Source organism: Diuraphis noxia, unplaced genomic scaffold, assembly GCF_037042655.1.
Source record: "Diuraphis noxia isolate RWA-SAM2 unplaced genomic scaffold, SU_Dnox_SAM2 contig0005, whole genome shotgun sequence".
In the NCBI taxonomy this organism is placed as follows: domain Eukaryota; kingdom Metazoa; phylum Arthropoda; class Insecta; order Hemiptera; family Aphididae; genus Diuraphis; species Diuraphis noxia.
In genome coordinates, this window is record NW_028301715.1 from 40,725,296 (window position 1) to 40,746,625 (window position 21,330).

Sequence of the window (21,330 nt, forward strand, 5' to 3'; positions counted from 1 at the left end):
TTTTCGCCCTCTTTTTAAACACATAAATTGGCAACCGCAACCCCTCCCTTGATTTTTGCGCCCCTGTGCGGCTGTGCCGTCGCACACGTCGATTCGTATCTTAAGCCGGCCATGGTTTTCTGCAATATAGTCAATACGATAGTCATAATAAGCAGGGCTGGGCCGATCAATAGCGGCGCTCCTGGCAAAATAAAAATTTGCGCCCCCTCCCTAGATTTTCAAATTTAATTATATATCAAATTTTGCACCCCTGGCAGGCACCCACCTTGCCAGGACCTGATAATAAACACCTTAAAAATTTGAAAAATATTCGCGTTGACTCTTGGTTGAAAATTAAGAAGGTTAGGTATAAGTTATATGAACATATGATATTTTTTAAATTGTACCTATATTTACTATTTAGAAATTGAATACTGAGGGGAATTCGTAACGTTTATTTAACAGGAAGTTTGAATATTTATAAAATTATTTACATTTTGTAATGAACGCATTTCTACATTTCAGCAGCTAATTTATATGAGCGAAAAAAACAGTCGATTAACTTGAATTTTAAAATTAATTTTTAATTTTAACTTCTACATTTTAATAAAACGATATGCCATATTGTACATTGTAATACAGTTTGGTTACCAGTGTGTGTTATTTTATCACAGAGTTTTCATTACTTATAAAATAATTAAATATGAATAGATACTTATTTAATTATTTCATTAAGCAAGAGGTAGCCAATTAATAAAATGTACAGATTCGCAGGTATTCAGGTCTGCTCAAATATTAAAATTAATTGAACAAAATTGTCGTATAACGGCGTAACGTATAGGCAATAGAGCTACATTAGTAGTACATTACTCGGTAGGAGTAGGTAGGTACCATATTGTGGAGAGATACATTTTGTATTTTCCATTTTTGTTATGCTCATTGCTCAAAATAAACATACTATTATTATTATTAACTGGTTTAATAGACTTGATCATCATATCGCATTTATTTGTCTTGCTGTGTGTTATAACACGTAATCACATAATTTTGTACACTATACGGCAGACAGTGGTTGAATTGAAATAAATAAATAAAGGTGAACTCTAAATGAAGTTGAATAATTAAGCAAATTAATTTCGTAGTAACCCTATTCCTTGATGAATATAATAAATGGGTACGCTATAATTTGAAGAAAAATGAAGAGTAACTCAGTCCTCCTGCGTCCTCCCACAATTCAACCAGTAAACACTGACGGATGACCAAAACAAAGGTAATAAATAATTATGAGACAAGTTTTAATGTTCCATATTTTGATAATCTACATAAGTTAGGTTTGATAATCCTAATCGTAAGAGGAATAAAAATAAAATGTACGTATTGTTTTTCTAGTTGTGTTCCTCAGAAAAGACTTGAACATTTCAAGATTCAAGAAAAATCAAGTTTTTGGGACTCAACAATTTCAATACTTAATGTGAAATTCACCTAATAATCGTCATTAACATGTGAAAATAAGTTCCAATGAATGCCACGTCCAGTGATATTTAAATATAGCATACGTAAGACTTACTGTTGTCTCTTAAGAGGACCCACACCAGCATGTGTTGTCTCCATCTTACAAACGTAAAACATAGCATATTTAAGCAGTTTACGTTTTTTTCCGTTACCTTAAAAATTAGAGTGAATAGATCTATTATGAAACTTGATGGTAAGAACATTATCTGTGTTTTGTTGGATGTATTTTTACGATACTTCAGTTTTTAAGGGAGTTATGAGCATTTTTATTTTACAATTTATTAGAGGCGCATAACTCACTTAAAAATTGAAACATCGCAGTACTTAAAAAAAAAAAAACACAGATAATGATCTTGCCTTTAATTTTTACAATAGGTCAATTCACTCTAATTTTTAAGCTAACGGAGTAAAACGTAAACTTCCGAGCGTCAGTTTGCTATGTTACGTGTTTGTAAGTGGAGACAACACATGAGTGTGTGGCGTTCTTTTAAGCGGACTGTGTATAGGACCAGCAAAGATTAACGTGCTAGCTTTGTGGTTTCTCATTAACAGATAAAAATTGAAACAAAGCACGGTCTTCTTTTGATTCTATTGATCTTCGCTGTGCTGATCCAATAGCAAGCTGACTAAAGTCAATTAATTAGACAACACTTCATGCTTACACCATTTCCGAACAAGGTCAGGGACAATAGCACGAGGCTACATTTTTTCACTTTGCTACCTGCAGACATATAAAACAACTATTTTAAATCTGCACGAAATTTGTTTGTAGTAATATGGTTGACGTAACTGTAATGTATCTGCTGCTTTCCCAATAAACTTATCTACGACCGAATAAAAACTATCATACTGCTGTAAAATATTAAATTATACCTCTAAGAAATATATTTTTATTTTAATCTTACAAATATTTATTCTGAGATTTTACAGAATATAATATTATAGATGGAAATATTCTTATTATAAAATTTTTAAATAAAACTTGATATGACAAACTATATAAAGTCTATAAAACTAATAAAACATTATTCACAATGAAAATTAGTAAACATATTATTTTCAGTACATGCACATCATGCAGTCAAATAATATGGACATATCAATTAAAATAAAAAACACGCATATTATACACAATTAAATTATATAATTTCATTGCATCCATACAAAATATTATGTACACACTCCATTTGTAAGGGATTAATTATATTAAAAGGAAAACAAATAAAGACAATCTTAAAATTTTATTTTTTATCCTATTTAATTTTTATTTTATACACAAATTTTTTTTATAAAATAGTATAAACCTTAAGTAGTGTAGTTTTTTTCTGTTACTGTAGTACTACAAATGTACAAGCCATAAATACTCAATATTGTTGACAAATAAATATATAGAATAAGAAGATAATTTAAACATATTTGACCTTAAGGAAAAAATGTTTTAAGTAGGAGGAATTTACCTAAGGAGTTAATTACAAATGTAAACAATTAACAAATATAAGTATATGGACATTAATATTAAAAGTCTAAAAGTGGCCATAATTATTTTAAGTTCTTCACATGATTTGAATTATTGCAAATTAACAACGGGTTCCTTAGAGGATAGATATAAGAGGGTTAGAAACATAAATTAACATTAATCGCACACTATGTTAAAAAAAAATATAGGTGTGAATGAGAGTGCTCAATGAAAAACAATATGTGGCAGGCCTACACTGGTCGGATAAAATTTAAAATAAATAATACAGTAAAATAATAATCATATATCAACTTAAACAATGACATTATACACACAGTCTTTTTTTTACAATTCATCGTGGGCTTCTTCAGATTTGGATGCAAGGTCTTCGTCTTCTTCTTCATCTTCCTCATCAGGTTGGGCAGCATCATCAGACTTCTTTGCTTCTTGTTCTTCTTTCTTCCTTTCTTCTTCATCTATTGCTTCCTTCATCTTCTTCTCGCCCTCCTAAATGATTTAACATAGATTTAAAATTAGGTACATTCAACATTTAAAATTTAGATTTTACTTACATATCTTGATTTCCAGATGGCATCTGCCTTTTCTTTAGCTAGTTCAATATCGTCTGTGATCAAAACATTGTTGAAAATAGTACCAGATTTAACTTGCCATAAGTCAAAACCAATAGCACAAATTTCTTTTCTTGAATATAGCTTATCATCTTGTTTATATTCTGGATTGTCAATTTCTGGATGTACCCACACTCCCTTTAAAAAACATGAACATTTTATGATGTGGTTAAATCAATTCAAATTTTTTTAAGGAATATTTAACTAAAAAAAAATTGAATAGAATAGAATATTTTTTATTCGTACCTTGTAGTTTGGATTATCGATTTGTTTTGGTTTCCATTCACCCTTAAAATCTGGATTATCAATCATAGCTGGTTCCCATTCACCATCCATTTCATCATCCCAATCTTCTGGTTTAGTAGCAGCTGGGTCAGGAATGTGTTCTGGCTTGTCCCAATCTTCTGGTTTCTCATCATTAGGATCATCAATTGTAGGCTTCTCATCCCAATCTTCAGGTTTCTTAGCTTCAGGATCTTTGATTTTTTTGGGTGGCAAAAAGTCCCAATCAGCTTCTAATTCACCAGATTCTACTTTCTCGTTGTCAATTAATACCTCATAAGTGTTATCAGGCTTTACAATAAGTGTGTAAACATGAGTGTAAACATCATCACGACAACGAATGTCTTTATTGATCAATAAGTTTTTTCCATTGTAGCTGAAGATAACATGCACCTTCTTTGTGCCGGGTCCACAAATATCAGGTCCTAGAAATAAACAAAACTTTTATTTAAAAAAGGAAAACTATGGAGTCAAATTAAAAACAAACATAATAAATTATATATTTAAATAATAATTTAAAAAGAAATTGATGAGAACTTCAAAACATATTATAGGTAAAAGTATACTTTTAAATAACAATTTTTATTCGTGGATATAACATCTTAATAGAAAAAACTATTTAACAATTGAAAACTGATGCTTATCATACATTAAGTGCTAATAAAACTAAGAGATTAGTTAAACACTATACTATTAGTTTTATTCATTACTATAAATGTATATCTTTAATTGTCAATTCGTTTTTAGCTAGAAATAAGTAGGTACTCATATAAAAGTAATATTACTCAATACTTAAAAGTACCTTAATGAGTATAGTATTTCAACAAACAGATAATACTAATTATCTTGAGAAATTATTATGGGAATATGAAGTATTCAAATTATTTTAGTGATATTCACAACTTTAATTAAGATTGTTTTAAGAAAATGTATTATGTGTAACCTTTCAGAAACACATTAATATGTATTTAAAAATATTCAAAAAATTAAATAGCAATACAATGCTTATTAATTATTATGCAGAATACTTGAACATAACTATGAATCATTTTAAAAACCAATAAAGGTTCATAAGTTTTAAGATTACGAGGCATAACTGCTTATAATGAATTTCAAAGTGTTAAGTACTCTAACCTATTAAAATGTCATTTAAATGTAAACTTAACTGTATTTAAATTATCAATATTTACTCCAATTTGAAGTGATGTTAAATCAGTTAAATGTGTAGAAGACATGAACAATAATTGTTGCTAAAGAAAATTATTCATATTATACCTAATAACTCATAACTAAATTTATATCATGCAGAATTAATGGAGTATACCTAATGACAAAATAAAATAAAATGTAGGTTGATAAAATCAAAATTTTTCAATCAATAGAAATGTATTGATATATATATATATATATATACCTATATTAATATCCTTACTACCTACCTATCAAAACAATTATATGACTAGTCTCTGAAATGTCATTACAGAGGTTTTCTATTACCTAAAAAAAACCATTGTAGTAAAATCAACTAAAATCAAATAATTATTAGTAGGGAATAGGTTAGGTTACATTTTATCTTACCTCAACTCCATTATTTATTTTCCTATTTTAATAAAAAATAAAAATAAATATGTGGTTAAATTTATGATAAAATGTTAAAATCAATAACGTTAATTTTCTAAAATCAAGTAATTAGTAAAAAACATTTCAAATAGAATCATTGTATATAGTAAATATGATGGGTAAATACATTTATTAATTAACAGAAATCAATTAAATAACAAGCAGTGTATAAAAAAATTATATTTACTCATTAGGTAGTAGAGGAAACAAAAAAAGGTATTGTTGACAGTTTGTTTAAAAAACAAATTATTTAACAACAATATCTACAAATTAAAAAATAATAGCAGTTTTTTGTTTTATTTAACATACACATGTCGCTTATTTAAGTAGATCAAATACGACATTATTTCTAGCCTTCACTAATATTGGAACAAAATTATCTATTTGTAATGTAATCTCTATTTCAATCAATTATACACTGCCATTATTATTTATATTTCAAATATTACTTTCATTATGATACAGGAGACTTTCTCCAATTTTTATCACTATCATATAAGAATACAGAAACTAATTAACCACTAATATAGTCATACAATGTTGATATAAATAAATAATGACTGATTAGTATCTAATAAACATAAGCTAATTAACATATATTTTTAATTTAAATATAAATAGTAGCAAGTACCTACTATACACATAGTTTCAAGGAGTATAAAAGAATATGCTATCTAGTAAACTCATATGGCTCAAATTCAAATATAATTAATCTTGTAAAATATAAATGTTGACAATTTTAATAAACTTACATATCTCATTATTATATTTAATCATTTCAGTATCATTTTTATCAGAGTGTAAATAAAATTTATTACTATTAATATAGCTTGTATTTAAATGTTTTAAGGTACATTTTTTTAGTTATTGTTAATATTCAAATGTCACATACGTATGGACATACCTATTAGTTTAGAACTTTGCTGTTGATACCTAATACAACTAAAAAAACATATTTACCAAACATAATTTCATACGGCGTTTCACCATGCATTTTCTTTGGTTCCAAATCACAGTTGAAAAGCTTTACGTATCCACCTCCACAATCAATATTCTGTTCGTGTTTGACTGTATACTGGATGACGAGGTCTTTGCCTTCATTACTGAAGGGCGGGAATTTCTTGGACAAGGCATAGAACCGAGCGTCCTGCGATGTCTGTATACCCTTGTCAGCCTCGACATCATTGTAGAAAGCGCCCGAGCTGTGAACAAACTTTCCGAACTCTTTTCCGGGATGTTCCGAGTATGTCCATTTGGTCTCAAACGAATCTGTGGGATGATGACAACAGAAAATTAACACAATTGTTCGCGGCGGACTAGTCAAACGTTGGCAATAAACAACAGTAATAGGTACATACCGTCGGGGAAGTTCTCTTCGAAGTAGATTTCCGCGCTGACGGCTAGGGCGGTAGCCAGGCAGAACAGTGCGCAAAGTGACAACTTCGTCGGTGCTCTCATGTTGAACGGATATTATAATATATATTAATTAAAATATATATATACTTAACGAGCGCAAATCTTCTGCCGACAATGTCGGGACTTGATGCGACGTCGACTGCCAAAGAAAAAAATTGACGAGATCGCCAGCTACGCTCGCGCGTTCACGTACGTTCGTAGATCAAAATGTAATGTATACGCGGGCACTAGTGAGTGGTGACGACGACGGCGGGCAACCGGGATATCGCACATCAAATATTTGAAGTCAAGACAGATGGACACCGGCGATTGGCCCGGTCGTTCAGCCAACCGGCGCACAACACGCCGTGACGGTCGACCGCCGACGCCGCAAATAACCTAAAAAATATAAACGACACAACTACCACGACCGTCGACGACGATGACTACGACGTCATGGCCGACGATAAGTGCCGCCAAAATTTAAACGCATTGTATTTAAAATAACGCATAAAACCATTCATTCTAGGGTTCACCCTTAATTTATTTATACGCCACGCATTCAGGTATAGTCAATTACTAATAAATTATCCGTGTACTATCCTTCTTTATAGAGGTATTCGGTTTTAATCTCTTTTTACCTCTATACATTTACATAAATAATTTATATATTCATTATGTACTATTATGAACACCTACATAATTTAATATATTATATGTCTATATAGATAGTATATATTACGGGTACTTAAAACGTTTTGTTTTTATTTCAACTTTTTATATTGTCGAATTTAAATGTTTAGTATTTACAACTGATGTGATGATGTGAATATGTAATAGCTCAAACATTATCTATATCAGTAATAACACTATTATAATAACTAATAAGCAAATTTAAATACAATAAAATAAATAAAAACTATTTGTTGTGTGCAAGATACGACATCCCCCACGTTAAACTTGTACAACGCATTTACGTAATGCAGTCATGCATCTGGAGGTCAATTATTGAGTATTCATATAATAGTATAGGTATAACTAGGGTATTCATCTATATGCTACCAAAAAGAACGAGCATTACCTTTTTTTTTGGGGGGGGGGGGGATTAAAAAAAATATTTGACAAATTTTATCTGAAATTGATATATTAATGAAAATGTTGTTATTATTTAACAATTTACTGAGAGATTACAGCCCCCTAATCCTCACCACAGGATACCCCATCATTGCGTACTGCAGTTATCTATAGGTATATATATAATGACTTGTAATAGATATTATGTAGACATTGGTGAACCTTATGGGAATGGCTACGGCTTTCCTGCAAGTATAAAATTATACTCATATTAAATCATCCTGCATATAATTATTATGAAAAATAAGCAATAATCAAACCTTATAATAAAAAATGCAATTCTTGTGGAACTGAACTCTCACTTATAACCACCATGTAATTATTACCGAATGCCTCCAATACGCAGATGGACAAAGAAATTTCGAAATACCCAACACACTAGATGCAGCCCTCGGACCCGACGCAACTACCACGACACAAATCCTTAAATTCCTTAGCAAAGCAAATTTGTATAATACAATTTAAATCTAAAAAAAAGTGTATTTATTAATAACTGTAACAAATGGCCTTTGTCACCGATGTTTATAAGAACAAAAAAAAAAAAACCTTATAATAATAAGTAATAATAACCTATTATCTATGGAAATATACTTAAGTTAGCTAACTTAAACTATTTTAATATTATTTTATTTAAATAATTATGCTTGTGAACAAATAGTCAGTACCTATCTATTTTAGCCACTCCAAATATGAGTTTATCAAGCTTGTATCCGCTTGTACCTATATGCGTGTACGCGTGGCTATATAGCTATAGTGCTATATACCTACGTGGTCGCATCCTATAGGCTGCAGCTATAATACAAAATAACAGATAAATATAATTTTAATATATAATCATACCTATATGTACAAACATAAATAAATAATAATATTTCATAAATTAAATTTGCGCGTATATGTTAACATACAATATTACGTGACCTTATAGATAGGAATGGACATTGGTATGAATGGATGAAGCCATATTTTAATAGTCAAAATATTTTATGAGACTAAATTTGACTACATTATATTATTATAGTAACTATAAATTATATAACATACATATTATAATGTAAGTATTTTTTATATATTATTCCGCGGTTATATAGAGTATAGATAGTAATATATTTAATCCTGTACTGGCTGTACTGTATACCTATACACTTGTACTGCAAAGTGTGCAGATTGTACTGATTACATTGACCAATGTAATGACGACAAGTGAACCAAATTGACTCCAATAATTACGCACCAAACAATAAAACAACCGGTGTAATAATATGCGGAATTGCAGAATTAAAGTTGAGAGTACCTATACTGGAAATATGTAAAATTATCAGAGCAGGAGTTAAATCTTCTAAATATTTTAAAACCCATTAAACACTTAAATATTTAATTGAATAGGATAGGATAATTATTTTTAATGGAAGTCAAATATCCATTATATTGCAAAATTCAATGAAAATATCTGAATGCAATTTTAAATTTAGAACGATGATAGTATTTTGTATTAATTGCAGCTTTTGCAATAGTGAAGTATATTATATTTAGTTATTTTTACATTTTTTGTGCGGTTGTAATCTTTCGAAAAAAATAAAAATTCCAAGCGCCTTTTGATATAATCGAGAAAAGTAAAAATAAAAATTACACCAAATCTAGAATATTTATTAGATACAATATCCAATTTATGATTAAATCAATTTTTATTTCTAATTTTAAAATAAATAAATATAGATGCTTGACATTTTAGCCAAATATTATATGATATTTTATATTTTTATAAATATTTTGACACTTTTTAGTATTTAATGACATTTGAAATAAAATTATACATTTTCCTATTTTTTTAAGAAATAAGTTATTCTTATACCTACAGTAAATGTAATTTTAAAAATAATGGTATCTCTCCGATTGTTGTTATTTTGTTTGAATTCAAAAAATATTAGATAATTGTAGTAGAGCAACTTTTCCTCATTATTATGCACGTGTCTGGTATTTCAACAATTAATATGTTTTTAGTCCAATTTTTAAAATATTTATCACAACATTCCTATAACAAGTACCTGAAGTACCTATTTTACAGAATTCTGTACTGTAAACCAGTAATCACTACTAATCTGCAGTATATTGACAGTAAGTTAATAACAATAATAAATGTATTATGTATAGGTACCTGATTACGTAATATAATTTTTTAATTATTTTTAATTATTGTGAAATATATTCGATTTAAAAATTAGTTCAACCACTGTGCGCGCCATTGCATAATATTTAATAAACACTTCACACATCACACGCGTATTTACTTATAAATTATATTTTATTGGAATATTATATAATTCCTCCTAATGATGTATATTGCATATTTACACATACGGCATTCATATATAATTCTACCATACACTTATAAGTTATATAAACTAATATAACTATATATACATATACTATATATATGTACTGTCTATTGCTATCATCTTCAATCTTCATTAACATAAATAATTTAATAAAATAAAACCTTTGAACAATTTTTAAATTATATACCTACCTATTTGGCTATTTATTATATATAATTGAAAATTAATAAAAGTAAATAATAATATGTTTTTTTTTATTTTGCAGCATTAAATTTGTCTTTTTCAAGCTTGAAATGGATTATTTAATGGTTTTCACAAATAAAGTAAGTAACCAATTATTTACTATATCTTTTAGTTTTTAATTTTTAATTACTTTTTACCATTTATGTCGACGAAGGCGGCATTCTATGATGTATGGAAGCAATTAAAAACAATGAAATATATACGTTTAATAATAGATATATCTATTTGCATAATATGGTTTGTTGAAAAATCAAAATGACCTGCTGGAAACCTTGCACACTGGACACCCGAAATAACCCGTAGTGGTAGCCATGTGCTGCTAATCATTATTACATAGGTGCTCACAAAGTCACAATTATCTTACACAATTTTAGAAGGTTGCATGATGTCAAATGTCTGTGTAGTACGTTAATATTATAGGTAGGCACCTTTAAAATATGTATTAGGCACCTATAACATTTACCATTTTAATCTTGCAACACGGCTTTCTGATGATTCTGTACAATATGTAGCTATAGTATGTATAATATATAATATTATATTATATAATTATATAATCTATAATATATACAATATATAGCTATGATATAGATAACTACAGATACATTTATAATAAGGTAATAAATAACAACAGATTGGAAAGGTAATATATTTATGGGATATATATAAGTGGTAAAACGTACATTTGATTTAATATATATATATATATTATTTGCATACGACACAGGTGGTGTGTACAATGTTAACTGTGATGTATCTATACGATATTAAACATTTATTGCATATGTTACAGCGAATAGCTTCAATAGCGAACAAAAATATTAAAGTACCTAATTTCCTGCATGTATATGATGGAGCTCATGAAATTAAGCTGTAGATATAAATTAAATACCTTTATGGCTATATGTATTGTATATACTATATAGTATGTTACATTGTTATATTTTGTAACTGTATAAATGTACCTAATCAGAAAAATATAGTACACGTAATAATAAATAGAAGTAAAGGTTATTAAATATTGATAAGAGAAAATATACTACATAATATATTATTATTATTTATTGTATACTGCAAGTACTAACTAAGTAGGTACTAACCTATTATCATTTTATACATTATTAATCTAGAATAGGTACCTATTGATAAGCTGATACTATTTTTGAAGCATAAAATATTTTTTAAATGTATGTAATATCAATTCAAAAGGTATCAATAATTTATTTAAATATTAAACTTTATTGGTTAATTAGTGGCGGTTTAACAAGGTGAGTGGATCTGGAAGACTCATCCCTCCCTTGAAAATTGGTCTGAGCAATTCTGCATACGTATTTATTAGTTCTAATAATAATCGTTACTCATTATAATATAGTCATCATCAGAACATAATACATATTAATATAAATTGTTTCATTATTTTAATAGCCTTAAAATTATTTATTTAAAATATTTAGCAAATAAAATTACTTCACATGTACACATTGTACACCTATATCTAAGGAAAACGTGTGCTGTACGATATATACCAGATTTGAGAGGTTTTCTCCAATCTTCGGGACTTTTCTAGAACTTGCCCAGTGTATTTATATTGCCCAAATTTATTTCAAATATTAGCGTCCTAACCCAGATTTTGAGCCTTTAGCTAAAAGCCTAAAATTCAAGTAAAATTATGCTTGTTTTAAAAAATATAAGAAATTAAAAAGTAATGGTTATACCTATACTCGTCACTTGTAAGAAGGTATAATATCATTGAGTATTAATAAGTACTTGGGTAGTATTTATTATTTAATATTTAGAGAATCATATTTCATGTATTATTATAAATTATAATCAATAGTAATAGGTATGTTATAGCCATTAAACTATATAGGTAACAGGTAATACATAAAAGGTATTTAAAAATATTAAATAATACAAGTATATTAAAAGTGACATTAGATATAGTGCTATATAAGTAAAAAGTATAAATACCTACGACCTACCTATATGAAAAGAAAGTCATTTCAGATTAAATAAATACAGTAGTTCAAAAAGCAAATATTGTCAACTATTTTATTGATCAATTATTTATTTATATAACAGCATAAAATCAATAATTAATTTTTCAGTATGATGGCCGATGGGAGCGTATATTAACACCATTACTATAAACCCATATAGACACCAGCTGTATGTACGTACAATTTATATCGACAACCTATATAACATAATAATATTTTAATTATTAAATACTATTAAGTAACTATAATAATAAGTAAACAAAACGTAAAAAAGATTACCTATGTCATTGTAAATCTGTAATAATTCTCCATACATATAATAAATTATACTATTTATACTCACATATCATGACACATTATAACATGGAGTTTAATTATGTATATATTACATTATATAATTATTGATTTATAACCCATATTTTATTGTAGTGATAAGTGAATGGGTATAGACGACCGTCGGTACTAGTGTACTACCAACTGATATATTATTGTCATGAAACAGTATGGAATATACCTATTGGCTATTGTATAATGTTTATTTTTAAATGTTAAATTTGCAATGATTTTATACAAGTTTTATGTTAAAACAAATAAACATTACAGCAACCTAGGAAAATATCCCGTGAATTATTTACCTCTCAAACTCTCAATTAATTGGTACAATTGTACCATGGCGTCATATTGCTATATTGGGAACCTTATATAGACATTACTATTTCGTATAAATAATACTCTTCAATAAATCATAAGCATGAATTCCCGAGATTCTATTACTATTCCATATTATGTACTGCAGTGTACCGTGTACCTATATAATATACATATATTATACACTATATATCTTACGTATTGAATACTGTACATTAGCATTAAAATTTAAGTGTTCAGTTCTCCAGAAGCCTCCCCCTCCCTTAACAAATTGTTAAAACTTTATTTGCTCCTACGCTCAGTGGCGTAACTAACATCAAATATTTGGGGTAACGAACACTTTTAAATACTTCACCTTCTCCAATAAGCATAATGAGTGATGAGTACCACTTATAAGCATAATTTCCTCCTAAATTATTTTAAAATAATCATTATACTTATATATTATTATTATATTATACTTATCATTATACTATTATTATACAGTTTTATAACACGAAAATTCCGGTAAAACACGATTGCGTACGATTTTTGTCTGCAGCTTTGAAGCACTGTTGCCATTTGCTTTGAACTTATAGAACAGGGGTTACTTCCATAATTTTTTTTTTTATTATTATTGAATAACTATTTTTTATTATATTATTTTAACATTTAATTATTTTATTTTGTGTACTATATTATTATAACATAGGTATTTATCGAAAATTGAGATTTTAAGTGGTACCATAACTTAAGTCATTTTTCCAAAATTTAAATTTTACTGATCAAAAATAAAAACATTAATTTAGCAACGATGCACAGTAAATCGTAGCAATCGTGTAACGTACGCAATCGTGTTTTCAAAAAGAAACATCGTACGCAATCGTGTGGTACCCCGAAAATTCACAAATAACGTATTTTTTTCTTGATAACTATTTAAAGATAAATAAATAGTAAATACACACTGACGCGGATTTTTTTTAATAAATTATATAAATAATTTTGGGGTAACAAAATGATACTCTTGCCACCCCATAAAAATGTTTGGGGTCACGACCGCTACCCCTCGCTACCCCATAGTTACGCCACTGCCTACGCTTAGACCTATTACTCCTACTTAGCGATTTGTATATTATCAATTATTATGGTTAATAACTGTAGTATAAGTATATTATCATAATAAAAGTGTTATTGTATCTAAATGGCTGACCACAACTTATTAAAACAAATCGATCAATAATTTCAAAATAAATTCCAGATAATAACAAGAAAGGCAATTAAGTGCCTATAATTATTTATTACATTTGGTACATAATAATTATTATTTATGGGCTATGTCTATAGTATATAACAGCGGTCCCCAAATTGTTCACCTCGAGCACTTTCTAAGAGCACCGTGGTCTACCGGCTCATAATAAATAATTTAAAATGTAAACAGATTTTTTTTTTTCAAAAATTCGTTAATATAATGAGTATTTTCTTTTTTTTTTCATAGAAAATCATTATGGGCCGAACTGTTTTCACATTACTCAACTCAAAGTAATTTATTTTTGTCTCGTCTCTCGTGGTATTCATAGCCGCCTCCGTGGCTATATTTGGTCCAAAAAAGGGCGCCGCGCAGAAAGTTAGGGAACCGCTGGTCTATAGACTATAGTAGGTAATTAATAATTTTGAGGATATAACAATTGTACACAACTTAATTATTAGTCCCGTGCTTATTTTATTTTTGCGTTGACTACAATCACAACACTCGATAAATCATAATAAACAGTGATTAAACGCAAATAGCATATTATTGTAGAACAACTGAACAACAGCACGTCGATTTCAATACAGCGGTAGTCACCTACGTAGTGTTTACTACCTGCTATTTATTTATTATTCAAAACGGCCGGCATTTAGCCAAGATTGTTAGACAATCATCATAAAAAGTGAAAAAATTCTTTAAAACAATAAACCTTGTAGAGTACTTGTTCAGTATAATATATTGTTTTATCGATCGTCGACATATATCGGTATAGCCGGTATAGGTATACCTAATTTCGTGCACCGATCGGAATACATTTTCCATTTCGTGGTCCATCCGGCGTTTTGGCCGGATATAAAACATTATATCCTGCAAGTCTCTGATAAATAAACATCAATTTTATAGGTACTTCACTACTTAATGTCTGCGGGCAGAAAAATTTGCGCTGTTATGACTCGGACGGCCGTGTACGTGTTTGACAAATATCACTTCGCCATCAATACGTTCAGTGGCTCCGCAATTATGTGTGTCGGCGACATCGCGCAACAGAACGTTGAACGTTACCACGGGTTGTCCGAGGGTTACGACTGGTCGAGAACCGGCAAGTACCTATACATTCGATGGGCAACATTGTGGACAATATTTGAAATAAAGGGGGGGGGGAGGTGGTAAAATATTATATTATTGCATACGAATCCTGGGGGAATAAAACCATATTGGTATAAAAAATATGGGCAATTATTATGAAAACGATAACGAAGATGCCAATTGCAGCGAGTAGGCATGTATTTGCAGTTAGCATAAATGCATAATATTACCATACACATTGTCCAACCTCCATGTATAAATAGTATAAAAAGTTTCATAAAAAATGCTCTAAATAACCCTTTTAAGACCGCAAAACATGTTGCAGGGAATGCTAAATCTACGTTGCGATGACCAGCTCCCCCCTCCCCCCTTTCGGTGCGTCAAAATGTTGTCATTAGGTGTTTCGTAAATTTTTAATGGATGTGTACCGTTTGTATTGTGTTTCCGGACGTGTTTAGCGCGAATCGCGGTAATAGGCAGCATTCTGGGATCCGTACAACATATATTTTACCGATCGCTGGACAACCGATATCCAGCCAGAGACGGGTTCACGATATCCAAAAAGATATTCATCGACCAAATGGTGTGCACGCCATTCAACATCGTTTTGTTCATATACGGGTTGGGTTTCTTGGAACATAAGTCTTTGACCGAGATCAATGAAGAGTTTAAAGACAAGTGTGCGATGATATTTTTGGTAAGCTGTAGCTGTTGACTGTGGTTGTCTAGATCTAAGACTCTAACAATCACACTGTACGAACACACTGGACATCGCAGTGAATAGAAATTTAGGCTAATTAATTTCCATAACGATAGATATAGCCATATGGGTATTATATCTGAAGGGTTTTAATCTATATTAAATACCAATTAATTAAACTGTCTACAGGGAGAATCTGGGAGTAATAATTTATTTTGCACAAGATGCTAGAAAATCAATGTTGTTAATATTTTCTATGAAATATAAATAAAAATTTAAATAACATAATATTATTGAATAGGTATAAATAACTATAAATATTACATTATATTTATGATTTATTTAAAAATATACACGTTTTTTTATGTTAATTATTAAGTTACACTATCTATTTGGCTAACATTCAAATATGGTACTAAAATAGTTGTTTACATTGTAGTCTCATGGTAAAAATAAATGCCAACAGTTTTTTATTTTTTTTTTTTTTTGACAAAACAAAGAAGCCAAATATTAATTTATCAACTATTAATGATCAAAACTTTTAGAAATTTACTGTTAAAATAAATGCTTATATATTTTTAAAGATTATTTACTTAAAAATAAAATATTCCTCTTAAATTTCTCTAAGTATATTTCAACTTAGTTATTACTGGATGCTTTTAGGTTGACTGTGCTGTTTTTGTCCCAACACAATACATTAACTTCAAGTTTTTAGACCCAAAATACAGACTTCTGTTTACAAACATGGTTTCTATTATGTATGACACTTTTCTCTCATACATTAAGTATACGGTAAGTAGTATTTTGGTTTCAAATACCATGATACTAATATTAAACAATAATACTCAATAGAATATTTTTAAACAATTTTCAGCACGATATTCTCAAAATGATAGAAAAACAAAATAACAATAACAATTGAAATGTAAAGACAATCTCAATAGAAAGTAAAATATATAAATACATGTATTCAAAACTAAGGAGAATAAATAGTTTATATACATAATTTAAAGCAAATCATATAATTTCGGAAATATGTTCTCTAAATATCATTATCAATTGAGATCATGGACACCAGAAGCAACCAGCTGTCTAGCAAGCCAATCAAGTCCATCATGAAGACCAGCACCACTCTGTGCGTCACAAGCTTGTATATGCCAGCTACGCCCACAGCATAATTTATTCAAACCAAATAATTCAGTAATGGTTTCAACTGTAACACATCCATGAATATCCTAAGAGATACAGTCAGAAAATCAATGATTTTATAATAATTAATAAATTAATTTGAAGAAAAATAATATCATACTTGTTTGTTGGCTAAAATTAATAACGCAGCATCTTTCAATTCTTTTTCTGTCATCAGCTTAGATAATTCGTTAGATGATTCTAACAATCTTTGTTGGTCACTGGAGTCAATCACAAAAACAACCGCCTAAATATCACATTCAGTTGTAATAAAAACAATTTACAAGTCAATACTCTAGGTCTAGAGTTAATGTATATTTTATTCTTAAATAATGCATAACACATTTTTGATAGCATTGTTGTTAATGATTAATGATTATTAATTATTATAAAATCAATACCCATAAGTATTAAGTTATGTTAACTTATTAATTAAAAAATAAAATATTAGATTAACAAACCAAACCTGAGTATTGAGATAGTAATGCTTCCACAATGGTCTCAATTTAGGTTGTCCACCAACATCCCATATTGTAAATTTCATGTTTTTATAATCAACTGTTTCTACATTAAATCCAAGAGTGGGAATCATAGTCATGAATTCATTTTGTTTCAATTTGAAAAGCACACTTGTTTTTCCTGCCCCGTCTAACCCTAAAGTGACTACACGAATTTCCATTTTTGGTCCAATATGCACTCTATTATCCTACAGTAATTGAACAATTAATAAAATTGAAAATTGTAAATGGTAAAGTACTGACTTTTGTAAAAGTTATAGGTATACTAGGATCCGGTTGTAATTGTTCTGGACCAAGCTCAGTAAACATCTGTTTATGTTTTTCAATAATATTCAGTGCTTGATTAATATCTGCACTGGCAGATATAACACGGAAATCATCTTGCCGAACGGCCTGCTCACATTGCACACATATGACAGCCACTTGTGATAATGATGATGTTAAATCTTCTTGCAAGCTTCTCAGTGATCCTAATCTCTCTCTTACATGTGTTTCAACAGCACTTAAGGCAGCAGCTTCTTGTACTTGTAGTGTTTCCCGTAGATGTTGGAAATACAACTGAACTCTAGCACGAGCCAAGGAGCATGTACCAGGATTATTTTCATCATCAACTGAGCCATTTGAATCCAAACCTTCTAAACGTAACATTACTTGATCTGAAAGATATAACAGTTTTTAGTATTAATAAAAAGTATAATACCACGATTAAAAATTTATAAAGATAATTTGATATTGAAAAGATATTATTACACATCCTCACCTAATCGTTGAATGGTGTCATTCATTTCTTCCATTAAATTTCGCATCAAAGGTCCAGCACTTTTTACTTTTGATCGTATATTCTCTGCTTCAGTTTCTACTAATGTATGCTGAAATACCCATAATATATACATTTATACAGGATATTAATTTAGGCACGAACTGGTAAAAAATAGCACGAGATGCTACATAATTTAAAGAGCAAATAACTAAAAATGTTGAGACAAATTTAAAATATGTAGATTATTTATAAAATATTAAAATATTTTATTTAGTTTTAATAAAATAATGTAAGCATGTAAAAAATGTAAATAGATACCAATTCATAACAAGCATTTAAACAAAATTGTACAATATTAGATTAAAAACAAATCAGATAAAATAAAATTTAGGACAAGGGATGCAGTAGCATCCTAACCAGTTCACACCTACATGAATTAATTTTTTTATTTTTAGTTAGAGCCGCAACAACTAAGGTTATTGGCATACATGAATTAATATTTAATTAAACATTGTACATTTGTACATTTCTCAAGAGGAAGACAAGCCGTATATTATGTATCCATCTTTCAATTGTGCAACATAGAACATTTGCATTAAGTAGAACCAATTTTTTTATTCTTAACTTTAATGTTAGAATGGATTTACTAATATTATCATGTTTAAAGGTTGGAATACTATATGAGTCATCTCATAAACTATTATTTAATTTTTAAATTTTTAAGGGAGTTATGAACACTTTAAAATTGTATTATTTTATAGTTTAAAGTGGCACATGTGGTATCAGACCATATTATATTTGCACATGTGGGATAATTATTATCTGTTAATATAAAAATACTAGTTGCTTTATATTATTCAATTATTATTGGCTTTTTGTTGCAGATTTTATATTATAAAATACAAAAAAAACTTTTTTTAATAAAATAGAATTCTAAAAACATATCGGGGTAAATAAAATCCAAGTGTGCGTCACTAAAGGTTATGTTAACTCATTTCAAAATGAAAATATCAATAAAATGATTTTAGGTGTTTTTGATAATTTGCCTTTAAATTTTATATTAGGTCAATCATTCTTTTATATTTTATAATAATATCATTTATTATAATTCAAGAACTCTAGTATTAAAGCTAATGATACAAAATTGGTACTGCTGTATGCAAATTTGCTGTGTTTATGTTTGTAAGAAATAGAAAAAACACACATATTTAGTGTATTCTTAATACCTTATGGTTTTTGTGTGTCCCATAATCTTTACATACAAAACACATTAAGGGAGGTGATGGTTGATGGCAACTATCTTGCAAGCAAGTAAATTCAGCCACATGAGATGGATGTAATGGGCATCGAGGTCTTTCTTGTGGTTTCTCTGATATAGGGACACGGCGGTGTTTAGCTAATGTACGTGTACTATGAGTTTGTTCAGAACAATAAAAACATAAGTTTGTACAACATACAGTGCAATAAAGAACAGCTATATGATTTTCATTTTCATCACAAATTATATGCAACTGTGAATTATACAAAATACAAAAATTATTAATAATTTCCAGTTAATATAATTCTTCTAATACATAGTAGGTATATTACTTGTTCTTCTTTTTCCATCGCTTCAGAATTTAAGTATGAGTTAATATTTATTTCTGCTTTATTACTTCTTTGTAAGCGTTCAAGCAATTCTAATAGTGCAAAATTCTTTTTTAAGCCCCAAACTCCTGAAGGTCCTATAGGAGTTGCTTGCCTGTCAAATGGACATTGAACTGAAGAACACTGTTGGTACAAACGTAACAAACATGAATGACAAATGGTATGGCCACAATAGAGTAAACGTGGAACTTTGTCTCCTTGAAGAGTGAAAATATCTTCACAAACTCGGCATTCTAAAACCTAAAAAAAAAATAAAATATAAATAAGCATAGGAACTGTAAAAAAAAATATATTTATATATTGACATATTTTCATATATAGTAATAAATTTAATCTATAAAACAGCACTTTATAGGTATTAGACTTTATATAATGGGCATAAAACTAAATGCGCACTACATTTTTTAATGACAAACAATTATATAAATACTATTTATGTCTTAAATCTAATAAATGGCTAAGAAAAGTATTAACCAATTGTATCTTACGTCAGATTTGTCTGGTATTGATGCTATTCGTCCAAACGAAAGAGAGTTATAATCAAAAGAACTACCGCTCATTTTAATTCATTGAATGTTTAAATATAATAAATTTATTAAAATCTATTATCAAATAATATTTAAAGCCTGAATCGATGGAACTGAATGTTTGTATATCGTATTTAAATACTGATCATCATTCGTTAATTAAATTGCTAAAAAGTATAATAAAAACTATCAAATTAAAAACCAAAAAGGAATAATGAATTAAGAATATTATATTGATAAAGTGTTATCATTCATGTTCAGCTGTTTGGTATTTTTAAGATTAGCGTTTGCTTATATCACAGAATATTCTATGCTTATATATATAATATCATGTATAAATGTATAATATAATCATAGACATAATATATTGTTTAAATATGTCTATGAATATAATCTATGCGAGTAACATAATTCAGTGTGTAATCGCTAATTGAGAACACTC

General features: G+C 28.7%; 3 protein-coding genes and 1 long non-coding RNA gene across 8 annotated transcripts; 1 reads left to right on the plus strand and 3 right to left on the minus strand.

Moving 5' to 3' along the window:
- Window positions 1-2,730: 2,730 nt before the first annotated feature.
- Window positions 2,731-7,137, minus strand: Calr (calreticulin). The gene is made up of 5 exons (XM_015524006.2): window positions 6,837-7,137; window positions 6,439-6,747; window positions 3,823-4,283; window positions 3,520-3,714; window positions 2,731-3,454 (listed from the first exon to the last, which is right to left on the minus strand). The coding sequence occupies exons 1-5, from the start codon at window positions 6,934-6,936 to the stop codon at window positions 3,293-3,295; spliced, it is 1,227 nt and encodes a 408-aa protein (XP_015379492.2). The 5' UTR covers window positions 6,937-7,137; the 3' UTR covers window positions 2,731-3,292.
- Window positions 7,138-8,927: 1,790 nt separating this feature from the next.
- On the plus strand, window positions 8,928-17,549 carry LOC107173459 (mpv17-like protein 2). Of its 5 annotated transcripts, none has more exons than XM_089228469.1 (6): window positions 8,928-9,061; window positions 10,609-10,666; window positions 12,695-12,759; window positions 15,366-15,561; window positions 16,007-16,245; window positions 16,912-17,549. In XM_089228469.1, the coding sequence occupies exons 3-6, from the start codon at window positions 12,706-12,708 to the stop codon at window positions 17,098-17,100; spliced, it is 678 nt and encodes a 225-aa protein (XP_089084595.1). In that variant the 5' UTR covers window positions 8,928-9,061; window positions 10,609-10,666; window positions 12,695-12,705; the 3' UTR covers window positions 17,101-17,549. The 5 variants fall into 5 exon arrangements, with proteins under 5 accessions (XP_089084595.1, XP_089084593.1, XP_089084594.1 ...); XM_089228468.1 differs by lacking the exon at window positions 12,695-12,759 and having other exon boundaries at window positions 8,937-9,061; window positions 16,912-17,040; window positions 17,123-17,549; XM_015524007.2 differs by lacking the exon at window positions 8,928-9,061 and adding an exon at window positions 10,042-10,122.
- Window positions 12,612-13,039, minus strand: LOC149055348 (uncharacterized). The gene is made up of 2 exons (XR_016191904.1): window positions 12,866-13,039; window positions 12,612-12,783 (listed from the first exon to the last, which is right to left on the minus strand). It is a non-coding gene; the product is annotated as an uncharacterized LOC149055348 (long non-coding RNA).
- On the minus strand, window positions 17,197-21,097 carry LOC107173457 (E3 ubiquitin-protein ligase TRIM23-like). Its single transcript, XM_015524005.2, has 8 exons — window positions 20,850-21,097; window positions 20,305-20,601; window positions 19,941-20,225; window positions 18,715-18,823; window positions 18,198-18,610; window positions 17,903-18,142; window positions 17,558-17,683; window positions 17,197-17,483 (listed from the first exon to the last, which is right to left on the minus strand). The coding sequence occupies exons 1-8, from the start codon at window positions 20,919-20,921 to the stop codon at window positions 17,304-17,306; spliced, it is 1,722 nt and encodes a 573-aa protein (XP_015379491.1). The 5' UTR covers window positions 20,922-21,097; the 3' UTR covers window positions 17,197-17,303.
- Window positions 21,098-21,330: the final 233 nt, after the last annotated feature.

Bases quoted from the DNA above. Each gene is read 5' to 3' on its own strand.
- Calr (XM_015524006.2), bottom strand. From the start codon at position 6,936: ATGAGAGCACCGACGAAGTTGTCACTTTGCGCACTGTTCTGCCTGGCT. The intron at 6,748-6,836 runs GTATGTACCTAT...ATCATCCCACAG, and splicing joins CGAAGAGAACTTCCCCGACG to ATTCGTTTGAGACCAAATGG. The intron at 3,455-3,519 runs GTAAGTAAAATC...TAAATCATTTAG, and splicing joins CCATCTGGAAATCAAGATAT to GAGGGCGAGAAGAAGATGAA.
- LOC107173459 (XM_089228467.1), top strand. From the start codon at position 8,994: ATGAGACTAAATTTGACTACATTATATTATTATAGTAACTATAAATTA. The intron at 10,667-15,365 runs GTAAGTAACCAA...TCAATTTTATAG, and splicing joins TAATGGTTTTCACAAATAAA to GTACTTCACTACTTAATGTC. The intron at 16,246-16,911 runs GTAAGCTGTAGC...GGATGCTTTTAG, and splicing joins AGTGTGCGATGATATTTTTG to GTTGACTGTGCTGTTTTTGT.
- LOC107173457 (XM_015524005.2), bottom strand. From the start codon at position 20,921: ATGAGCGGTAGTTCTTTTGATTATAACTCTCTTTCGTTTGGACGAATA. The intron at 18,143-18,197 runs GTCAGTACTTTA...CAATTACTGTAG, and splicing joins TACCTATAACTTTTACAAAA to GATAATAGAGTGCATATTGG. The intron at 17,684-17,902 runs GTTTGGTTTGTT...TGTGATATTTAG, and splicing joins ATTACTATCTCAATACTCAG to GCGGTTGTTTTTGTGATTGA.